At 42.4% G+C, this 22,314-nt stretch overlaps 1 protein-coding gene across 4 annotated transcripts in view; it reads right to left on the bottom strand.

Moving 5' to 3' along the window:
- Positions 1–1,233: 1,233 nt before the first annotated feature.
- Positions 1,234–22,314, bottom strand: part of LOC124381290 (girdin-like) — a 58,018-nt gene continuing 36,937 nt past the window's right edge. Inside the window, exons 15-32 of one of the 4 annotated variants that reach the window (XM_046842761.1) lie at positions 21,035–22,105; positions 20,115–20,242; positions 18,913–19,051; positions 18,633–18,809; positions 18,335–18,496; positions 16,156–16,433; positions 15,919–16,062; positions 14,977–15,163; positions 11,614–11,759; positions 11,262–11,354; positions 10,972–11,168; positions 9,934–9,975; positions 9,480–9,557; positions 8,234–8,422; positions 6,641–6,706; positions 6,042–6,199; positions 5,247–5,652; positions 1,234–2,396 (exon numbers count right to left, since the gene is read on the bottom strand). In XM_046842761.1, the coding sequence (XP_046698717.1) occupies positions 2,332–2,396; positions 5,247–5,652; positions 6,042–6,199; positions 6,641–6,706; positions 8,234–8,422; positions 9,480–9,557; positions 9,934–9,975; positions 10,972–11,168; positions 11,262–11,354; positions 11,614–11,759; positions 14,977–15,163; positions 15,919–16,062; positions 16,156–16,433; positions 18,335–18,496; positions 18,633–18,809; positions 18,913–19,051; positions 20,115–20,242; positions 21,035–22,105 (3,726 nt within the window). In that variant the 3' untranslated portion in view covers positions 1,234–2,331. Of the gene's footprint in view, positions 2,397–4,411; positions 5,653–6,041; positions 6,200–6,640; positions 6,707–8,233; positions 8,423–9,479; positions 9,558–9,933; positions 9,976–10,971; positions 11,169–11,261; positions 11,355–11,613; positions 11,760–14,976; positions 15,164–15,918; positions 16,063–16,155; positions 16,434–18,334; positions 18,497–18,632; positions 18,810–18,912; positions 19,052–20,114; positions 20,243–21,034; positions 22,106–22,314 lie in introns of those variants that run through there. The other 3 variants (XM_046842758.1, XM_046842759.1, XM_046842760.1) reach the window with 3 other exon arrangements.

Raw genomic sequence — 22,314 nt, 5'->3', positions numbered from 1 at the left:
GACGACCACTTTATCAGCGTGACACTAAAACAGGTAGTAATAATCATAGAAGCAGTAATAGTAGTAATCATAATAGTCAGTACTTTAACTGTTACCCAAGTATTTTAAAACTATTTACTTAAGTGAAGAGATGGGAGGTGGAGGAAGAGAGAGAAAGATAGAGAGATGGAGAGAGAGAGAGAGAGAGAGAGAGAGAGAGAGAGAGAGACAGATGGAGGGAGATAAAGAAAAATATAGAAAGATGGAGAGAGAGAGAGAAAGAGACAGATGGAGAGATGGAGAGAAAGAGAGAAAAAGAGAGAGAGATTGGAGGTTCTGCTGTGGAAAAAACAGAAAAAAAGATTGATATTTTTTACTGTCTGAGTTTAATCGGGAAGTTTAAAATAATGCTTAGTATCAGTACTCTTGCCAGCTCTGGGAAGTGGTAGCTCAGTAGTTAAGGCTCTTGTTTACTAATCAGAAGATGGGGTGTTCAAGCCCCGGTATCATCCAGCAGTCACTCTTTGGGCCCTAAAGCAAGGCCCTTAACCCTCCAGGGGCACTGTATTATTGTTGATCCTGTGCTGTGACCGCAGCTTCCTATGACATGTGATAAGCAAAGGCTCTTCTATCTATCTGCTCTGTTTTTAGTGTTTGTTCCTGCTCTCTTGATGCTCCAAGCCTCGTTCTTCGATTGCTCTTTTTGATAACAAATTGGTTTCCTGCTCTCTGATCTTCATCCAGTTCTCTGTTTGTTCATTACTTGAACTTTGCAGTGTGTCTTAATGTATCAAAGATTCCATTTTACAAACCTGCGTTGGGATGAAATGGTATGTACTGACTCCGGGATCATCTAGCAGGCTTCCGGTGACGTCGGCATTTTCAGGCTCACAACCCGCATCTGTAGCTCTGGCTCAAATCTGGATTAAATAGCTGTTTTTTCATTCCGCAATGGCTGACGGACGATAAGAAATCGATTTGGTCGCACTTACAAGGACATTTACAAGACGGACTTTTCAAGAAAAGCTGGCGGTCGTGAAGAAAGGTCGGCCCAGAACGGTTGTTAAGTGTTTCTGTTTATACTTTTTCTTTCCTGCACAAAAACACACAATTTTCCTTTATTTCAAATCCCCAAAAAAAACATAATGCATGGAAAAAATGCACACATTCTGAGGTTAATATCGATGCTTCTGTTAGAGATGATGTATGTGGGAGGTGCAGTTGTGGCTACAGTGAAAGGAGACGTGTTGAATGATATGAACGTGTATTTCGGTAATAAACCAACATCTTCAGTACAGAGGAGTTTATGCTTCGCGATTTCTTAGTAATAGAAAAATGACAAGTCATAGTTTTTTTAAACATTGTGTCAACATCTTTAAATGTAACTATATATAAAACATTTGACTATAAGACGAAGGAAAAACAGTTGAGATTGAGAAAAAATGCACTACGTATAATTTGTGATATGAACTGAATATTTGTTTTTTTATTTCTGAACATTGTGGCAGTACTTTTCTTGGACGACTGAAAAACAAATCCAGCATCATTTCTTTTTTGTTGTTGTTTGTTTAGACCATATTTGATTAGTACAAATAAAAGAACACTATGGGAATGTGGTTTGAGGTGAATAAAGGTACAGGAGGCTGTATTTTGGAACGTTTTCTTAAATCAGCTTTGTATTGTGGAAACGTGTGTAATAAAGCAGACAACTCTTCTCGTTTTCTTACATGAAATGCGTATTCAGGCAAAAGTCAGGTCTGAATGGCAGCAGTAGTCCTACACACACACACACACACACACACACACACACACACACACACACACACACACGAACACACTCTATTTGTCATTGTGCTTCACATTTCTCATCCACTTTGTAGATGATTGTGTTTGAATCGAATCTGGATGCAGGTTTCAAAAAAGAGTGAAGAAAAAAAAAAAATATATATCGCACCAGCAGATGATTGAGATTCAAGCAAAACAAAACAAAAACAGGAGCGCTTGTATTTCCTTGATTCAAGGAAAAAAAAAGAAAAAAAAAAGACTGATGTAAAGCTCTTCATAAAAGTTCAGAGCTTCTGTATGAGGAAGCAGTGAAGACATGTGTATATATACAGGTGGAGCTTCCAGACACGGTATCAGAACATCATGCAGTACCGCAGTGAAGAAAGAGGGAATGTAGTGTGTTCAGGAGCGTAGCCGTCGTCTTCGGGATACATCTTCAACCCCCACGAGCTCCATGAAGCGAAGAGCGTGCAGCTCGGACATCTGTTCTCCCCCTTCGTCCCCTCCCCCCACTTCCTGCACCCAGACTCTTGCCCCTTTTTCCCGGCTCGGGAAAACAATCACCCTTTAGGAGATATGCTGCTCTCCGGATCGGCTTTTAGTTTTCCTGCGTTCGCGTGATGTTTCCACATCTGCGGGAAACAAAAAGTAGGCGAATGTTACGTTATTAAAACACCACAAAAATGGGTGGAACTGTACAGACTAAACATCGCCAGGAAGAAATACTGCACAACAACTTTGTTTTACCGATGAACGTAATATTTCCCGGAAATAAAATTGTTTTTCATCAATCAAATAAAAATTTAAAAACACTTTTACCTTCAAAAAGACGCTACATAGAGTTTTACATGATCTTAATCCGCATACTGCTCCATGATTGGCTGCTTTTATCTTTTGCCATTATAATTGCGTTTCTCATTATTATACTACTTTAAATATTATTACACTTACATAGAAAAAAGGTATGGTAAAGATATGGTATGTGCTGTTTTTTCGCATCCCATTCCATATTTAGTGGCCATTTGCCCTTATAATAAGCTCCACTCTTCTGGGAAGATGTTTCACTAGATTTTATGGAGATTTGTGCAAGTGTCATTCAGCCACATAGGTAGTTAGTAAAGTCATGTACTGTTGTAGGTGTGGTGAGGAGGCGTGAGGTGCAGTCGGTGTGAAAAACTCATCACAAAGGTGTTCAATAGGGTTGGAGCTCTATAGCAGATCTTCCACATCTTCCAACCCATGTGTGTTGCTTTATGCTAAAACAGGTTTGGGTCTTCAAGGTCAAGTGAAAGGTAGATTTCATGCTACTCCATCCAAAGACGTCCTACACTAACTGTGTGTCTCAGATTTTTCAGAACTGTTTGGGGAAGGACCACATATGACTGGAAAAGCCAGGCATCGCAAACTTTTGTAACTGTGTAATGTAATATAACAAAATTTTAAAAAACTTGGAATAATTTAGTATAAATAGCCATTGTATAGAGGGAAGTAACTGTAATTCTGTTGGATCTTTAGGTGGATTAGAGCAACAACAGAAATTCATAAATCTAATAATTTAAAAAAAACAGCACAATTATTTAAATTATGGACATTTTTAGAACCATGAAGATGGATTTGGATAGACAATTTAGCAGAGATGCAATCACCATGAACAGTTATGATGATTAGCCTCAAAAATGTTGGCACTATAATGACTGGAAATCCCAAGAAAATGGATTTCCTTCCTTTGGAGTCAAAGTTTTTTCCCCTTATACCATCTCAGGTATAAGTTTTTCCTCATTACTGTCACGACTGGCTCGTTCATTAGGGATAAACATATAAGGATGAGAGATAAAAAAAATCGTTACGGTTCGCTTGGTCTTCTATTTTTTTTGCATTGAAATGTTGAAATTCTGGAACCTTATAGAAAATTCAAAGGATAAAAGGTGCTCTATACTTACTACATGTACATTACTGTGTAGTGAAATTCTTTGTATATCCCAGTGACGTTAGAAAGCTGGGGTCAGAGCACAGGGTGAGCCATGATATAGCCCCCCTGGAGCACAGAGGGTTAAGGTCCTTGCTCAAGGGCCCCAAAAGTGGCAGCTTGGCGATACCGGGGCTCGATTCCCTGACCCACTGTTTAGTAAACCAAAGCCTCAACCACCAAGTTACCATTTACATTTGTAAAAATTGGTAGACACCCTTATCCAGAGGGTTGAGGGCCTTGCTCAAGGGCCCAGCAGTGGCAGCTCAGTGATCCTGTGATAAATATATATAACTTAACCTTACATTGGTTCAAAAGATATCCGTGTGTGTACCGGCAAATCTAAGGGCCTTCTGTCTTCAGCGAAATGACTGAAGCCACCTGCCTCGAGACCGCTCAATTGCACCAAACAAAAAATCAATACATCATTTCCTTCATTTTGACTAAAGCAGTCAAAATGGGATCACAGGACTGAGGTGGGGGAAAAAAAAAGTGACACAATGACTCGGAAATGATTGCGAGAGACCCATTTATGCAACACCACGTCCCAGATACCAAGCCCCCACAAAAAATAACTCCCGCCCTAAATTAACAGCCAGGAAATCTAGCAGGTTAGAAGAAATGAATCATGGGTTAGTGCTTTAGATCATCTCGAGAAGACAAGAGAATCATGGGACGTGCTCCACAAGCCTAATTGCTTTATTTAAATATTAAAAGTAGATCAGGTCTCAGCTCTTCGTATTTTGGATCTTTTTTTCCCCCGAACAAGCAAATGGAGGCAGAGCTTACATTATAAATTAGCAAAAAAAAAAAAAAATGAAATGATACAAAAGAAAAAAAAAAAAAAAACATTTTGTGATACTTATAGAATAATCATGGCAGTATGATTATTGTATATATTAACAAAAGAACACGTGATTGTAAGACATATTTCGCATGCAGACATTCAACAAAGTAAAACAGAGGGATTGTACATAATCAGGACCAAGGACAGAGCCAGGGCGAGGGTGAGAGTGAGGGGGGAGGTGATGAGCCAGCAACAAACACAACAAAGCCAAAAAAAAAAAAAACGGATAAAAGAAGCGTTCATGCAGGTGCTCGACCATCACCAGACAGGAAATGAGGTCACGGAGTCGCACGCGTTAGACACAGCCGTATTCGTACCACAGCGATTGACTGTCCTCTGAACTCATGGGAGCTGATTGGTCAGGATTGTTTTCGTGGCCCAGTGTGTCTACCTTTCCGTCTTGCAGCTGATTGTGATTGGGTTTGGGTTTGAGAGGCGGGCCGCTGATGTTACTAACGAGAGACGTATTGAGCGAGAGGAAAGCCTGGTTCCTGGTGCTGCTGGAAAACGCCGGCTCGCTAAAGATAGAGTCCAGAAAGACGGAATCTACGGTAAAGGATGGGCCTAAGAACTCCTGCAGAGTGGACAGCTCAGAGTCATCTGCGTGCGGGAGGTGGCCCGCGCAGGGCATGCTGGCCGATTTGGGCAGGTTGGGTTTTAGGTACTCACTGGATGCGGTTTGAGTCTTCGAGGGTGACGGATCGACGGAGACCGGCTCGCGGGCGTCCTTGGCCAGCATATCGTGGACGCTGGAGCGCCGCGTGCTGCCCTCGGCTGTAGAGATGACACTGCTGGCGCGAGGGAGGCCGGCGGAGGACGACGAGGCGTCCAGGCGTTCGCACACGGACGTCGCTTTCGCCTGAGCACTCAGGCCTAATCGCGGCTGACTCGGACCCTTCACCCGGGTGCTCTCCGCCTTGCGCAGACTCGGACGGCCCGCTCTGGGCTCGCTGGGCGTGGCCTTCCCACTGGCAGACCGCAGGATTCCCCGCCCCTTGGGACGCTCCTTCGGCACAGGATCGGATGCTCTGGAAAAGCGTGGGGACTCTGCACTCAGATTGTCTTGGCTGCCAGACTGGAAGAAGCACAGATACACAAGGAATCCTTAATTGTAGCGAAGTTGTAAATAAGATTAAGAAAAAATACCCCTTTTAATTTTATTAACAAAAATACATTAAAATGTTGATCATTAATAGATTGTTGGATACCTTGGCAACCTGGATGACAATTCTTATATATAAATATATATAAATGTATATAATAAGCTTATATATATATATATATACTAATTATTTACTCAATGCAGATCTTATTGGTTTTATTTTCAATATATTGTATACGTCCTGTAAATGATAATTTAGTAAATAAAAATAAGGAACTATATAAACTAAAAACAAAAAGCGTAATTTTTTTTATTGGTCAACTTTCAGCCATTATCTCCGCCATATCTGAAGTGTGAAGCACCTCGTTGGCGTGAATGCTGCTCCTCCTCCTCTGGTGGTTGTGTTGAGATGATCTCTGAACCGGGCTACTCTCGCTCGACCAAACCTCGGCATCCAGGCTGAGGCTGAACTCTCCACTGCTCTCGCTGTGTGGTCGACTCGCACTGCCGTTCACTGCACCTGACACACAACATCACGCAAATCGACACACATGATGACATTGATGTGAAAGAGAAATAGTGATTATAAAAGTAAATAAATAAATCACATACATGAGCATATTACGCTGGCCGAGAAGTGCCAAAAACATTAACAAATCCGAAAACAACGACAATTCAGACAAACCGGAAAAGGTAGGTATAGTTGTGAATGGAACACTTACTGATCATTGGACGAGACACCTGTCATTCAAGATATACAGGAAGTTCATTTACACACAAACAAGCGCACAGAACTTCCATGCTGTGGAAAATCTTAGTCTTTCTCACACACACACCTTATATCCCATTATATCGTCACTTTTTGCATCAACATCTCAACAACTTACAGACCAGACATTCACTCACTCTTGAGCCAGGTAAAGGTTTAGAAGTTTTTATAGCATGCATGTTAACTCATTACCTTGGCTTTGAACGGCACTCTGCTCGTCTGAAGAAGTAGGAGTGACGTCCTCGCAGGAGACATTATCTGCAAACAAATAAAAATCTTTCACTGTCGTTCTGGTTTAGACCTTTGCCTAATCGAGGGTCTTTAGCCAACCAAAAGATGCAGTTAGTGAGGGAGAACTGTAATTTTGGTTCCAGATACAGGAGGAACTTTCAGGAACTTTACATCTTTAGGTCATTTCTAATCATCTCTGTGAATTGGAATATGATGTATCATTAAGTTAGCCTTTCACTAGGTGGTGCTAATGAGTTGCTTTTCAGTCATTTTCACACATATTCAATTGGGCCGCTTCAGCTTTGATCAGAACCACAGGCTTGTGCTAGAGAAAAGTGAATGCTAATAGATGCTTTGGCCAAATGCAGTAAATGTAAATGAATGAGAGGACTGATTTTTTTTTTTCTGCCACTGCCGCCACCGGTTTGGCCATTAGGGTTAAAATGTAAGATGGTAAAATGTATCTTTAGGATCTATACAATTCTTTAAAGCAGCTTTAGTACAATGTTCATGAAAAAGCTTACAAATAACAGTGACTCAAACATTTAAATCAGACGGATGTTGAAGAAGGGTCGAGTTATGTCAACCCCCTGTTTGTCTTCCGCAAAGTGACTTGAAATATCCCATTGACATTGCTCCCATTAGAGATCGCCATAGCGGATAGTCAAGTCAAGTTTATTTCTATTGCGCTTTTCACAACAGACATTGTCTCAAAGCAGCTTTACAGAATTTTAAAGGTTAAGGTGCATTAATCCCGATGAGCAGCCATGCCGACTGAAGAAACCCTGACTCAAAAGGGGAACCTCATCCTCATTTGGGTGACATCAAGAGTGTGACAATAAATCTTTAAACAATACAGAACACTGTATATATGTAGGATAGTCCTCTATATCGCACTGTCCTCTTTCAACCCAAACACCTGCATGTCTTCCCTCACCACATCCAAAAACCTCCTCCTTGCCGTTCCTCGTCTTTTCAATTTGACTTTCTTCAACCAATATACCCCATGTCCCTCTTCTACACATGACCGAACCATCTCTCTCACCTCGTCTCCAAAACCTGCCCAGTTCTTCTAATAAACCAATTTCTAATCCTGTTCATACTCATCCCAGCATCTTCAACTGTGCCGCCTCCAGCTCCGCCTTCTGTCTTTTTGTCAATGCCCAGGTCTCAAAACCATACAACATAGGAGGTCTGAATTGCATTCTTGCAGATATTCTTCTGTCCCAAATCCATCCTGTCACTCTTCTTCACCCAGGGATTTAAACTCTCCCACCTTCAGCACCTTGACTCCTTGTGACCACAGAGTGACACCAAGCTAATCTATATAAATAACCTAACACGCTAGCTATGACTTCTAGTAACGTTAAAGAGTGTAAATCGTGTGTACATTCCATCATAACAGCATGATAAACTGATCTGAGACAATCCAAAGTGTTGGAAATTCCCAAGACCTAAAGAAGCTCTCCAACAACAGTATGCCTTAGACAACCTGAGACAACACAACCAACACTACACATGAGGATGAAGAATGAAGAGGGCCTCCAGCTCTACCTTTGTTCTTGAGCTTGTGCTTGGTGCTGAGGGTGGTGTAGTCGATGGCCGTCGTGGAGTACGCGAGCTCCTTCATTCGCTGGCTCCCGCCTGCACACACCGGGTCCTCAGGGGCCTCCAGGTGATCTGTACTGCCACTCCACTGACCAGCACCGGACAGCGCCATAGTCTGCAGGAGATCGTTCATGGCTGAGAAGGAAATCGAAGCGTTATCAGAGCGTGCCATAAGGACCCAGGATCTTCTCTGCTTGGATGAGTGCATGCAACTCGACACTGAAACAGATAACATGCTCAGAGCAAACAAAGTGGATGAATAGATGAAAAGAAAACAACTGAAAGTGAAAACGTCATTCAGACGTGTAGGTCGTCTCTGCATGCAGTAGCATGAAATTTTCTCTTCACATGCAATAGCAGACCCAAACCTGTTCCAGCTCAATGAAGATATTTTTTTACATGGGTTGGAGTGGAAGATCTACTAAAGAGCTCCAAAACGACTGAGCACCTTTTGGGATGAATTTTCCACACACCCCAGGCTTCCTCACTACATCAGGACCTGGCTTTACAAACACCCTAGTGGTTGACTAAATTTCCACAAATCCACACAAAATCTAGTTGAACAGCTTCCCAGAAGAGTGGAGCTTATTATAAGAATAAATTTGGAATGGGAAGTTCAAGAATAAGCACATCCACAAACATTTGCCCAAAATAATGATTAAAAATGATTCCATAATCATTTCTTTTTGTACATTTCTGATTTTGTAACAAGACTTTATTGATGCACTGTAAAAACACCAGCATGTCTGGTATACTGTGTGAGGAAGACCAAAGGGGGTGCGTGGGTGTGAGAGAGAGAGAGAGAGAGAGAGAGAGAGAAAAAAGATAGATAGAGAGGGAAAGAGAAACTGACTTTTAGGTCTCTTTTTTGCTAAAAATAATGCTTATGCATTAATGTAAAGAGAGAGAAAGATAGAGAACGATTAAGAGAAAGCAACGGACAGATAAAGAGAAAGAGAGAAAAATAGAGAGAAAGAGTGACAGATACATGAAATACATAAAAATAAAGATGTAAAATATACTCAGGAGGTTGTGATGAAGCAAACGGAGAGAAACTAAAGTCTAAAACATAGACAGGGACGGCGAGAGAGACGGCAGAAGGAGACGGTGGAAGGGGGTACAATGGACGGGGACGGCGGAGGGACGGCGATAGAGAGGGCAGGAGAGAGAAGGCTGTGATCTCGAGTCTTACACATGGAACGCCGATAAATGGCCTTCACTTTGTCTTTGTCCTTGGACCTGTTCCTCATAAAGGGCAGCCTTTTTAGTGCTGAGTCAGCGAGGGAACGATGGAGGTGGAGAAATGAGGGAGAGAACACAGTGATGTTAACATATACACACACCAGACACACACTAAACACACTTTTCCATCACATTCGCATATGTGAAATGTACAAATCCCATTGAGACAACAGAGGTGAGTTTTCTAGAGTTTTGCTGCAGCACAACAACACAAACACAAACACACACAGATGAATATTAAAAGGTGCAATTCAGTGGGCAATTGGGCTTTAATAATGATTGCTTTTAAGAGCGTTAATGACCTTTGGGTCGCATTGCACCGTTTAATAAAACAAACGCACGTGGAGGATGATGACCCCCCTGAGAAGATGAGGCTTCTGCTAAAACCTCAGTTAAAGGCATACCATTGGAGGAACTTTGCACATTGCTGTGCTGTGCTCTCCTCCCTTTCAGCACCCAAGAAGGGAAAGAGAGAGGGGAAAAAAACAAACAAGGCAAATCAAATGAAAGCAAAAGTAAGCGCCAACTATCGCACAAGCAAATGAACCGTCTCGAGCGTCAACACGCATCAAAATCCTTCTTAGAAATGCTCAGAGAGAGAACGAGGAAATGGCCCACCTACATATTACGGGTTGTAAAATCGTACGTTTCGCATTGGTGCATCGGCATAAATGTTAACGATGTGATGCATCGATTGAAAAAAACGTTCATGTTCTCTTTGGTAAAAAGCGATTTATTTCTATATAATTATTAGTAGATGCACTCTTCTTTTTCTTTTTTTAATTCAGAAAGTGACCAAGAATTTGTGACCAGTATTTTACACGTTTTACTCGCTAAACTGTTTTGCGAACGCGTTCCAGGTCACGTAGAATACAGATTAACATGGCAGAGGTAGAGCTGCACCTTCCTGGAGACAAAACAGAAAAAGAACTTTTGGTTTTATCTTTTTTTTTTTTTTTTATCTTAAAGGCCACGCACATAAGAGGGCACTCAAGTAAATTGGTGATTTGCTGCCTGTCTGAACCAAAGAAATAAAAGCGAACTTTCTGTACCATATTGAATTGCATTGAGCCATATTGAGCGTTGAATCGAATCAAAATCGCATCAATTTTATACATCTAGATGCAAATCACATCGGCCACAGTTATGGAGATGCACATCACTAGTATATACATAGGATAAGATGTTGGACTTCTGCTCAGAAGGTCGTGAGTTCATATCCCAGCGCAAACCAGTGCTGGGCCCTTGAGCAAGGCCCTTAACCCTCAACTGCTCAGTTGTGTGAATAAGATAATTGTTAGTTGCTTTGGATGAAGAACCTTGCCAAATACATGTAGTGTAAGGAATTTTTGCAGGAGTGAAAATATATTCAATGTGATCCAGAGAAACCCGAAAACACGTCGATCCTGATTCAAGATTTAAAAATGCAAGCTCCGACTCACTTCCGCTCCTCTTTTGACACAGAGGGTCGTCGAGTGACCCTGAGCCCATGGATGAGCTGTCCTGACTGTCCTGAGGAGCCACCAGGAAGCCGTCGCTTGACTCAGAGCGGCAGGGCGTGAGCGTCAGGGAGCGCATTCGCTCGCGGCTCTTCGGCTTGATCAGCTTCTTCATCTTCAGAGTGATCCAGTTTCCCCTTCTGAGGCGAAAAACAAATGCAGAGATCCTCGATCTCGTCGGTTCTTGACACATAATCAGAACTAACTTCCAGAAATAAGGATAAATAACGAACCTCCGAGGGGGTGAGGGGTCGTAGAATTTGTACTGATCCATGATCTTCTCCTCTAACTTCTCCTTTTGTCTCCTCAGCTCGTTTAGTTTGTCTCTAAAAAAAGAGAAAAGCCGAGTTCACTATTCACGTCTTGCACTGCAAATACAGAATTTTGTTTAAAAAACATGTAAAATGATTTAGGACACATTTATTTAACATCTATTAAAGGAGTCTCCGGTGTCAGGAAATGGGAGTTTGCCGTTTCTAGGGAAAAATGGCATTTGGCAACTTGAGAAAGAACATTTCCAGGTAAAATAAGTTAATTAAACAATTATATCTCTTGAATGAGTAGCTCTAAACAGTGATGACCCACATGTACTGTCTCTGCTCGACGTGGAAAAGGTCTTTGCTCTCCATGGTCTGCTCCAACAAGGTTCGGTTCTGCAGCATCAGGGTCTGGATCTGGTCCAGCAAGTGCCGGTTTTCCTCCTCCAGATTCCCTTTCAGCTGGCTCAGCAACTACACACAGAGCAAAGAAGGCTTTGGGTGAGCAAAGAAGGACACGGTGGGGCAAAGATAAGTGTTTTTCCAAATGAAAGATCCAGACAAACCCCAAACACTGTTTAAAACGTTTTTTTTATTTTAGAAATTGTCTTTTAAAAATCATATCAACCATATTACAAAAACAGCTTCTTCCACCTTAGAAATATTGCTAAGCTCAGAAACATGTTTATATCTGATGCAGAGAAGCTCGTCCACACGTTCATGACCTCCAGAATAGACTATTGTAATGCATTACTAGGTGGATGTTTTGCATCATTAATTAACAAGCTTTAGTTAGTTCAGAATGCAGCAGCCAGAGTTCTCACAAGGTCAAGAATATATCATCATATAGTAACCCCAATCTTATCATCCCTACACAGGTTTCCTGTTAAGTTTCAAATCCACTACAAACTACTGCTTCTTACTTGTAAAGCACTAAATGGTTTGGCTTCCATGTATCTCTCCAGTCTTTTAACACGCTACAATCCGTCACGCTCCTTTAGATCTCAAAACTCCAGACTTCTAGTAGTTCCTAGAATAGCAAAGGCCACTAAAGGTGGTAGAACATTCTCACATTTAGCTCCTAAACTTTGGAATAGTCTTCCTGATAGTGTTCGGGGCTCAGACACACTCTCCCAGTTTAAGTGCAGATTAAAGACGTATCTTTTTAGTGATTTCTACACATAACACACATCACATCATAACCTTGTGCTCCAGAACATCTGATCACATCACATTATTAACTTGTGCTGTTACTATTATGAACAGCAGCTACGGTAATTCCTCTCCACTGCTTCTCTTTCTCTACCCATCTCGAGGCATCCTGAGGTTGCTCCAGCCCCAGTCACGTCCCAGCTCATGAAGATTGTGGACTTTTAAATAATCTAGAGATGTACCAGGGCCATTTGGATTCCTCTTTATGTAGTGTTTGGATGTGGGACCTCTTCGAAATTTCAAAGGATCTGGCATTGAGAAGCTGGTGTTGGATGATGACCTCAAATGTTGAGCTATTTTTTGAGTTGGTCAGTAGCTCCTGGTTCCATAAAGTCAACTGACTGTATAAGACTGTAGAAAGAAAATTTTTCATAATCACACACTCCGGTGCTCATGTTAGTTCTCACTCTCCGGGGTTTTGTGTTGTTTTTGAGGAGTTATAATCATACTCTTCATATGAGCCAAATGAGAACGGGTTCCCCTTTTGAGTCTGGTTCCTCTTAAAGTTTCTTCCTCGTTTATCTCAGGGAGATTTTCCTTGCTGCAGGAAAATGTTCCACTAGGTTTTGGGGAGGCCTGGGGTGCAGTCAGCGTTCACATTCATCATGTTCAATAGGGGTTGATCTCAGAGCTCTATAGCAGGAGATCACTCCAAACCCATGGAAAGCATATCTTCATGGAGCACAATCAGATTTGGATCTCCTAGTACAAAAAGGAAAAATCTTCCTCAATTTTAGAGGATATTTACGAGTACGTCATTTCCAGTATTTATTATGGTGCCCTCATGGACTGAAGATTGCGTGGAAGCGTGGAAAAGGTGGCGTTTAAAATAAACAAAAAAAAAAAAAAAGTGGATTGTTGCTTTACCAAAAACACAGTCGCTTGGTCAGTTTTGATATGCAATTTTTTGTTCTCACGTCCTTCCGATAGCTGTAGTGTTTGATCAAGTCAGCAGTGGCAGGAGAGGAAAGTATTTTTCCAGTTAAATAATGAACACCCAGCCCAAAAGGGGTTTTGGTCCGGTTTCAATCCACATTAGTTGTGGTGGTATTTACAGTGCATTTTGAATGTTTTCAGACCCCCTTCACTTGGATTGGGGGATTTTCCATCATTCTTCAGGGCCAATCCTCTCAAGGTGGGTCAGTGTCGGTGGACAGTGACTTTAAGGTCTCTCCAGAGATGTTGATTGGGTTCAGGTCAAGTCAACTCTAGAAGTTAGAGTTAAGCTACTTCTGTGTCATCTTGGCTGTGTTTAAGGTTGTTGTCATGTAAAAAGGTGAACCTCAGTGGCCTGGACTGAGGTCATGAGCACTGTGGAACGTTTTTTTATTGAGAATATCTCTGTACTTTGCTCCATTCAGCTTTCCCTCAATCTTGAAAGGTAGCCAAGTCCATGCTGAAGAAAAACACTCCCACCATCATGCTTCACTTTTTGGATGGTTCTGCACAAATGAAGAGTGGTGCCTGGTTTCGGTTAGAATTGAGGCCAAACAGTTAAACCTTGGTTTCATCAAACCACAGAATATTATTCTTCACGGTCTGAGAGTCCTTCAGGTGCCTGTCGGCAAACATCAAGCAGGCTTTCTATAGGGAGAGGAGAGGCTTCCGTCTAGCCACTTTGCCATCAAGCCCAGACTGGTGACGGCTGCTTCAATGATGTTTCTCCTTCTGGAACTTTGTCCCAACTCCGCAAAGGATCTCCAAACCTCAGTCAAAGTGGCCTTCAGGTTCTTAATTACCTCTCTTACTAAGCCCCTTCTCTCTGAGAAATATGGAGGCCACTGTGCTTCTGGGACTCTTCATTTATTGTAGCCTTCCCCAGATCTGTGAATTGCAACAATCCTGTCCCTGAGCTCTGCATGCAGTTGCTTTGACCTCATTATTTGGTTCTTGCTCTGATCTGCATTGTCAGATAGGAGGCCTCCAGTCAAGGTGCAGACACATCTCAGCAGAAATCAAGAGAAATGGGAGGTACCTGAGTTCAATTTCAAGTGTTGTTGCAAAGAGTCTGAAATTGAAGGGGGTCTGAATACCTTTTAAATGCACTGTATGTGGAGTCCAGAAGAAAAAGCATGAGAATTACAGACCACATATTCTATGAGACGAACACAAAAAAGAGATGAAAGTTCACTGGAGAAAAGAACAAGTAATAGATTACAGACGGAATTCGAAGGTAATCATACACTCTAAACCCTAACACACGTCCATACTGGAGGCAGTGAGGAGCCCTTGCATTCCTGAGGACAAGCCTCGACCTCCCTTTGGGAGAAATAAATCACTCCGCGAGACAAAGAGACGACTCAGGACTGTGCAGCCGGCTTCGATTTAACATCACAATGCCATTTAAACCAGCAGACTAACAGCGTGAGTGGAACAGATTTTCTCTCTGGTGTCAGGAGTGTAATTGTAGACGTCCAATAAAAAAATGAAAAAACGGTGGGGAATAATGATCTGAGCATGTGGTAGTGAGGGAACGTACCTCGCACTGGTTGGTGAGTTTGGTGGAGGTGATATCCAGCTGTTGGTACTGCTCTTTCAGCTTGGAGAACTCGGCCTCCAGGCGAGTCTGCTCCAGTTTGGCAGCATTCAGCTGGCTCTTCAGGTTCTTGTGGTCGGCCTGCAGCCCCTCGTTATCTTTCAGCAGCTGCTGGTAGGTCGTGTTTAACCTTTGAAGAGGGAAAAAGCGAGGGAAATAAATTGTTGCGAGAAATTCCTTTGGAGGACAAGAGGGATAGAACGAAGCACTGTTATCAGATCATATACGAAGTGGTATCGAAAAGTTTCAAGACCCGCTATGTTCACAAGAACGTACTATCACCTTCAAAATAGTTCCTTCTAACAACAATACAGCGCTTCCTGCGTTCCAGCCACTTCTGGAATGTGTCCTGGAAGTCTTCTTTTTAAATCTTGTCAAACCCCTTCTGCAATTCATGCTAAATCTCTGCAACAGTGTCCAAATGGCAAGCTCTGAGTTAGAGCTTCATCTTCGGGAAAAGGGCGAAGGACACAGGAACCAAATCGGCAAGTGGGGTGTGTCACGATCACGTGGATTGTTCTCCAACGATTATCTTGCACAAGTTGGCAAACGGTTTCAACATTTTTTGGGGTTGAGCTCGTCGAAGGTCTTCCTGATTAAACTCATGTTGTGTCAAACATCTCTGTGGCAGATTTGCCAAGTTTCATGCAGAATTTTGCGTTTGCTTTTTGCTCTAACTTGCTCGAAATGAAATCGCAGATGTGGTAACGCACTCAGAATAGCACCAGTTACACCATTAGTCTCGAAACCTTTTGATACCACCGCAAATACAAGAAACCAGTGTAATAATTTGGGTAAATTCAGTAAATTATTCTGAAACTATTATTTATTATTTATCAGTGAAAGAGTAATAATTGAGTAAAAAAACGATAAAATTTCACCCACTTGTGGTTTTCTTCCTTCAGTTTGTGATACTCAGCTGCTGTAGCCTGGTGCCTCTGGTTCTCAGACAGCATCTTCTCCTGCTCAGCTTTCAAAACCTTCTCAAGCTCTTCCAGCTGTGCCTTCTGCTTCAACAGCTGGTTATACCTGGACACAACACAATCATACAATAAATCACAAAACAATAAAAGCTTGTATATTTTCTATACAGCTTTTCCGTTGTTTTTTTTTTTTTTTTACCTGTCCTCCAGGTCTCGGTGCTGCACTTCCAGGTTCTTGTGTGTGCTCTTCAGCCCCCCGTGTTTGCCAATCAGTGCCTCGTACTCGGCTGCCTGGCGCTCGTGCAGAGTCGCGAGCTTCTCATGGTCCCTCAGGAGCAGCTCGTAGGTGGACCGTAGCTCCTCGCGGTCTCGCACAGCGCCATCCCGCTCAGTCTCTGCGCTGCACTGCTGACCCTGGAGCTGGGCGTTCTGGGCTACGAGCGCCGAGCTCTGCGAATTCAGAGTCGAGTTCTCCACCTGAGAAACAGCCAGAAAACCATGGAAATGTGTTAACATGGACTATAACTTAAACATGGAGCCTAAAACCCTGAAATCCAATAATGTCACTCTAAGTAGATAATCAGTTTATGGTGATTGATTTGTTGATGATTCAATACATAATGTAGCTACAGCAAGATATTCAGGATTATTCAGTAGCTACAACTAGGTATTTAGGATTATTCAGTAGCTACAGTAAGATATTCAGGATTATTAAATAGCTACAGCGAGGTATTTAGGATTATTCAGTAGCTACAGTAAAATATTCAGGATTATTAAATAGCTAAAGCGAGGTATTTAGGAATATTCAGTAGCTACAGTGAGATATTCAGGATTATTCAGTAGCTACAAAGAGGTATTAAGGATTATTCAGTAGCTACAGCGAGATATTCAGGATTATTCAGTAGCTACAGTGAGATATTCAGGATTATTAAATAGCTAAAGTGAGGTATTTAGGATTATTCAGTAGCTACAGCGAGGTTTTCGGAATTATTCAGCACTAAAACAAAATTGTCTGGATTGTTTAGTAGCAACAGTGAGAAAAACTGGTGAATTATCTGAATTATTGACTTTTTCATTACTAAAAGAGAATTATTCTGTAACATCAGCAAATTACATGGTAAGAAGAGCAAAGTTTCAGAAACTCTGGTAAAAGTTTTCAAAAGAAAGTGTGTGGATTTTTGAGAGCGGTGGTGAATTATCTGGTAGCAACTGGTCCCCTCAGTGAATTATTCGGTATTTGGCCTTTATCCAGAGCAATTCACAGTCATCGCAGTTATACAGCTGAGCAGTTGGGGATTAAAGGAATTTAAGGGTGGGTGCTGGGATTTGAACCAATGACCTTCTGATCAGAAGTCCAACATCTTATTCACTGAGCAACCACTTCACTATTCGGTAAATGCCACAAATCATTCAACAACCACAATAAATTATATGCAAATTATCACAAATTCATCAATAAATGCACCACGTCACTCAGTTACTTCTTGCAGTGTATCGTCTATGTTCCTGTCTGTTTTGATTTGGTTTGCATTAAAAATGATTACACACATAATCCATATGGACAGAAACCCCCTGAGCCCACTGTGGGTTAAACCATCTGCCACTTAATCTGATATTGACTGAAAAAAAAGTCTTGCGAGAACCCTGGAACAGACACGCAAGCGCATGCAGGTTTATGAGTGACCTACATTTCACTCAATCCCCTGTCTGATCTCAATCCTGTGCCAGGTCCTCTTTATTTTTAAATCGGTTATCGCAAACACACATTTCCACACAACTCAGATTGTCCTCCAAGTTCTCCTCTGCTAGCCTAAGAATAGCTGACTCAGGTTTTAGTCTAATGTTAGCCAATAAAAAGAATACATTATCCCCAATAGTCAATTCTCCTTATTTCATAGCGTTTCTCTAGCAGTGTAATATTCGGTTAGAGATTCTATCCAATCAGATTTCAACCGTCAAATCACATGTTGCCGGGGTCAAAAAGAACTGAACACTCTTCAGGTGTCTAATTGATTCAAATCACCTCATATAGCAGGTGTACAATAACGTTAGCGTTTTCACGTTCTTCAATTGGACATTTCACAATGACTGACCGAGGAGAAGAAATCGATTTGGACGCAGACACACCAAGGACATTTACACAATATAATTTTCCAAGAAAAGATGGATGTCGCGAGGAAAGCTCTGGCAAAACAGTTCAAAAGAGTTGTAAAGCTTTTTCATTTAGACTTTTGTGTTTTGTTTCCTGTCATTTCAAATCCCCGGGAAAACTGTGATGGTATATGAGGGTGATATCGATGCTGCAGTGAAAGGAGACTTGTGTTGAATTGTGTTCATTGGGTTTTGTGTGTGTATTTTAGGTTGTAGCGTTCAGTGACCTGGAGTTTCGCGTTCTGAGTCTGCAGCGTGGTGTTGTTCTCCTGCAGTGAGGCGGCCTGTCTCTGCAGAGCGAGGATCTGAGCCTGGAGGTTGCTGCTTTGAGTCTCCAGCTGTTTCAGTTGCGTACGCAGTGCCTGCTTCTCTGCCTGAAGAGTGGCATTCTGGGAGGAGGAACATAAATGCATGCTTGAGGAAATGCATACAAAAGTGAAGGAAGTGAAAAAAAAGTTCCTGGTGATTTCCGCTGACATTTTTTGACTGTTCCGCTTTAATTTTACCCAGCAGGTAGTCACTTACGTTCCTCTCCACCTCGATGAGTCGATCTTTGACCTTCAGGAGCTCTCGAGTGGCCTCGTGACTCTCCTTCTCCCACTTACTGGTGCTTTGAGAGTCGTCCCCACCTCTTGAGGGCGAGCTGTGCACCATGCGCTCCTCCTCTTCCCTCTGCCGGAGAGCCTCATAGTTCTTCTTCACCTGATGGACATGAAGAAGGGTTCGGGTCAGACTACCTATGTTCTCATCTAAGACATAATGCAATTTAGATTTGCATCTAAAGCAAGAGTTGAAGAATCCGCACCGTTTTGAGTTCCTGTCGGAGCTGCTGGTTGAGGTTGGAGGACTCCTGAAGTCTGGCCTCCAGGGCGGCGATCTTCTCCTCTTTGATCTCCAGCGAGGACTTTAGTGTGGACTCCAGCTTCGACTCAAGCAGCTTAAACCTGAATAATACATCAAGATTTTTACTGGATTTGTGAATTATAATAAGACATTATCGCCATAATAAATCATTGTACTTGGATACTTTTGAAGGAAAATGTTTATTTACTCAAGTGAAAGTTTAAAGAGACACTTTTACTTTAGTCTGATTTTTTACCTACTAAAGCTCTACTTTTATTAGTTTCATTCCCATAACTCCCATACCTGTGTAGCCTGGTTGTGTATGTGTGTAATTTGTGCATAGTGTGTTGTACACTGTGTATGTATACTGTGTGTACTCCGTGTGCATTGTGAGTGCATAGAGTGTTGTGTACCTGTATACTGTGTGTTTTATGTTGTGAACTTGTATACTGTTTGAATGCATTGTGTTGTGTACCTGTCCACCAAGTGTGTGTGTGTGTGTGTGTGTGTGTGTTGTATTGTGTACCTATAAATTATGTGCATGTGGGTGTTGTATTGTGTACCTGTACACCAGGTGTGTGTATTGTATTTTGTACCTGTACACCATGTGCATGTGCGTGTGTGTCTATGCATGTATTGTATTGTGTACCTGTACACCATGTGTGTGTGCCTGTGTGTGTTTTATTGTGTACCTGTACACCATGTGTGTGTATTTGGTTTTCTGTACCTGTACGCAATGTGTGTGTGTGTGTGTGTGTGTGTGTGTGTGTGTGTGTGTATATTGTATTGTGCACCTGTACACCATGTGTGTATGTGTATTGTATTGTGTACCTGTACACTGTGTGTGTGTGTGTGTGTGTGTGTGTGTGTGTGTGTGTGTGTGTGTGTGTGTATTGTGTACCTGTACACCAGGTGTGTGTGTATTGTATTATGTACCTGTAAACCATTTGTGTGTATACTGTATTGTGTACCTGTACACTGTGTGTGTGTGTGTGTGTATTGTATTTTGTACCTGTACACCATTTTTGTGTGTGTGTATGTGTGTGTGTTTACTGTATTGTGTACCTGTACACTGTGTGTGTGTGTGTGTGTGTGTGTGTGTGTGTGTGTGTGTGTGTGTGTATTGTGTACCTGTACATTACCTGTGTATTGCATGTGTCTCACCTTGCAGCAGAGCTCTGTTCATCGTGCAGCAGTCCTTCTTTATTCAGGCCCATCTTCTCCAGCTCATGAGTCAGCTTCTCTAGATCATTGTTGGTCTGCTGGTTCTTCAGTTTTTCGTTTACCAACTCCTGGCCAGGTCAGGGTTGAGCAGAAATCAGAACTCATGAACAACATGAACAACAGGAAACAGCATTTGTAACAGAAAAAGCAGCATCTACACCATCGGCTTTACAACCTGCACTCGCCACTGGAGGAACTCATGGACCAGGAACTCAAGAGTTGTATAAACGGCAAGATGCAGATGATGATTTAACAGTTAGCATTAACGCGACCCGAAGAACAAAATGAGATGAAAAACTGGGATGTATAATACAAACGACTCGGCGAGGTCGGTCCACTAATCAAAGGTCAAACTGAATAAAAATCCAAACGATTGGAACTTGCGAAAGAAATAACCAGATCTCGGAAGACCTGACTTTTACAGCCATATGAGATTCTTCCATCAAACTGTTACCACAAACCTGGAAGTACACAATTGTATAGCGGTAGCTTAAAATTTTGCTTTCACTAGAACTAGAAGATCTAGCATTAAGATTTGATTTCCATGGGTTGGAATGGAAGATCTACTGCTATAGAGCTCTAAACCCAACTGAGTACAAGACTTTACTAATGCCCTTGTGGCTGAATAAATCTTCACAAACCTTCACAAAATCTAGTGGAACATCATCCCAGAAGAGTGGAGGTTATTATAATAGCAAATGGAGACTAAATGTGGAATGGCATGTTCAAAAAGCACAAAAACACATGCTCAGGTGTCTACAAACTTGTCCTTATAATGTAGGTGGAGACCAGACATGAACCAAAACTAAATTTTAGACACGTAACAACGTGTTTTAAACCTGCAAATCATCTTTTCATACCTCTCTCAACATGACCAGGGTCTTCTTGCCAATGGAGGCCTGCTTTACCAGCTCCTTGTTGTCCCTCTCGAGATCTTTGACGCGGTTGTAGGAATCGCTCAGTGTGCTCACCTCCTTGCTCAGAGCGCGATTTTCCTTCTCGAGCTGCGAGATCCTCTGGCTGTCATCGTCTAACTTGGAGTCTCTGATCTCAGCCTGCTGCCGTAGCCTCTTGTTCTCCTTCTCCAGCTGCTTTTTTTCTTTCTCCAGCTGTGAGCTTTCTTGCTCCAGCACCTTGTTCTCTTGTTCCAGCTGTTCCAGACGCTTGCTGGAGATTTTCAGCTCCTCCAGGTTTCTCTGGAGGCTCTGGTTCTCGCTCTCCAGATCCTGGAGCTCTCCTTCCAGCTGCTGGATTTTACGCCCGCTGTTCTCCAGGGCCTTCTGGAGACGCTGGTTCTCCGAGTCCAGACCTTGGTTGCTGAGTTCCAGGCGTTCCGTTTTCTTAGACGATGCTTTGAGCAGCTCCAGGTTTCTCTGCAGCTGATTCTTCTCGCTGTCCAGCTCACGGTTTTCCTGCTCCAAACGAGCCACTTTGGCACCCGCGGACCTCAGAGTCTCGGCTGTGCGCCGCAGCTCCAGGTTCTCCTCGTCAAGTTGGGTATTCTCTTTCTCCAGCGCTTCCAGCTGCAGGGAGGCGTTCCTCAATCCGTCGATCTTCTTCTTTAACCTCCTGCTCTCGGCTTCAAGCTCAGTGTTCTCCTTTTCCAAGGCGTCCACCTTCTCGCAAGTGATCCCGAGGCTTGCGATGCGTTTCTGCAGAGCCTCATTCTCACGCTCTAAGCGCTGGACATCGGCTTCGAGCTCTTCAGCTTTCTCGCCTTTCTCCTTGTAGTACTCCAGGTCTTTGCGGAGCTGCTTGCGCTCAAACTCGAGCTTGTTCAGTTTGCCACTGGTCTCTTTGATCGACTCGTGAAGGACACGGTTCTCCTTCTCTACGTCTTTGACCCTGGCTTCGGCGCTGATTTGGGAACGCTGCCTGAGAGACGTGATGGTCTGGGTCAAGTGCTCGTTCTCCTGCTCCAACCACTTCACCTGAGCGTTGATAAACAGATTAGGGAGGAAAAAATTAAAATTTGGGCAAAAAATTCCTGCTTTGCTGTTTTTTTGGTAGGTTTCATTTGGAAAGCAAAACGTCAAATTAACATCTGCATCTACTGGGGTGTGATGATACCCAAAATTCAGTCACGCAAAAAATAAATGCAAAACTAATTGAATTGCTTTTATTTATTTATTTATTTTTT

This window comes from Silurus meridionalis, chromosome 28, assembly GCF_014805685.1.
Source record: "Silurus meridionalis isolate SWU-2019-XX chromosome 28, ASM1480568v1, whole genome shotgun sequence".
NCBI lineage: Eukaryota > Metazoa > Chordata > Actinopteri > Siluriformes > Siluridae > Silurus > Silurus meridionalis.
Note: the sequence above shows the minus strand (reverse complement) of the source record. Positions and strands in the feature narration are given on the sequence as shown.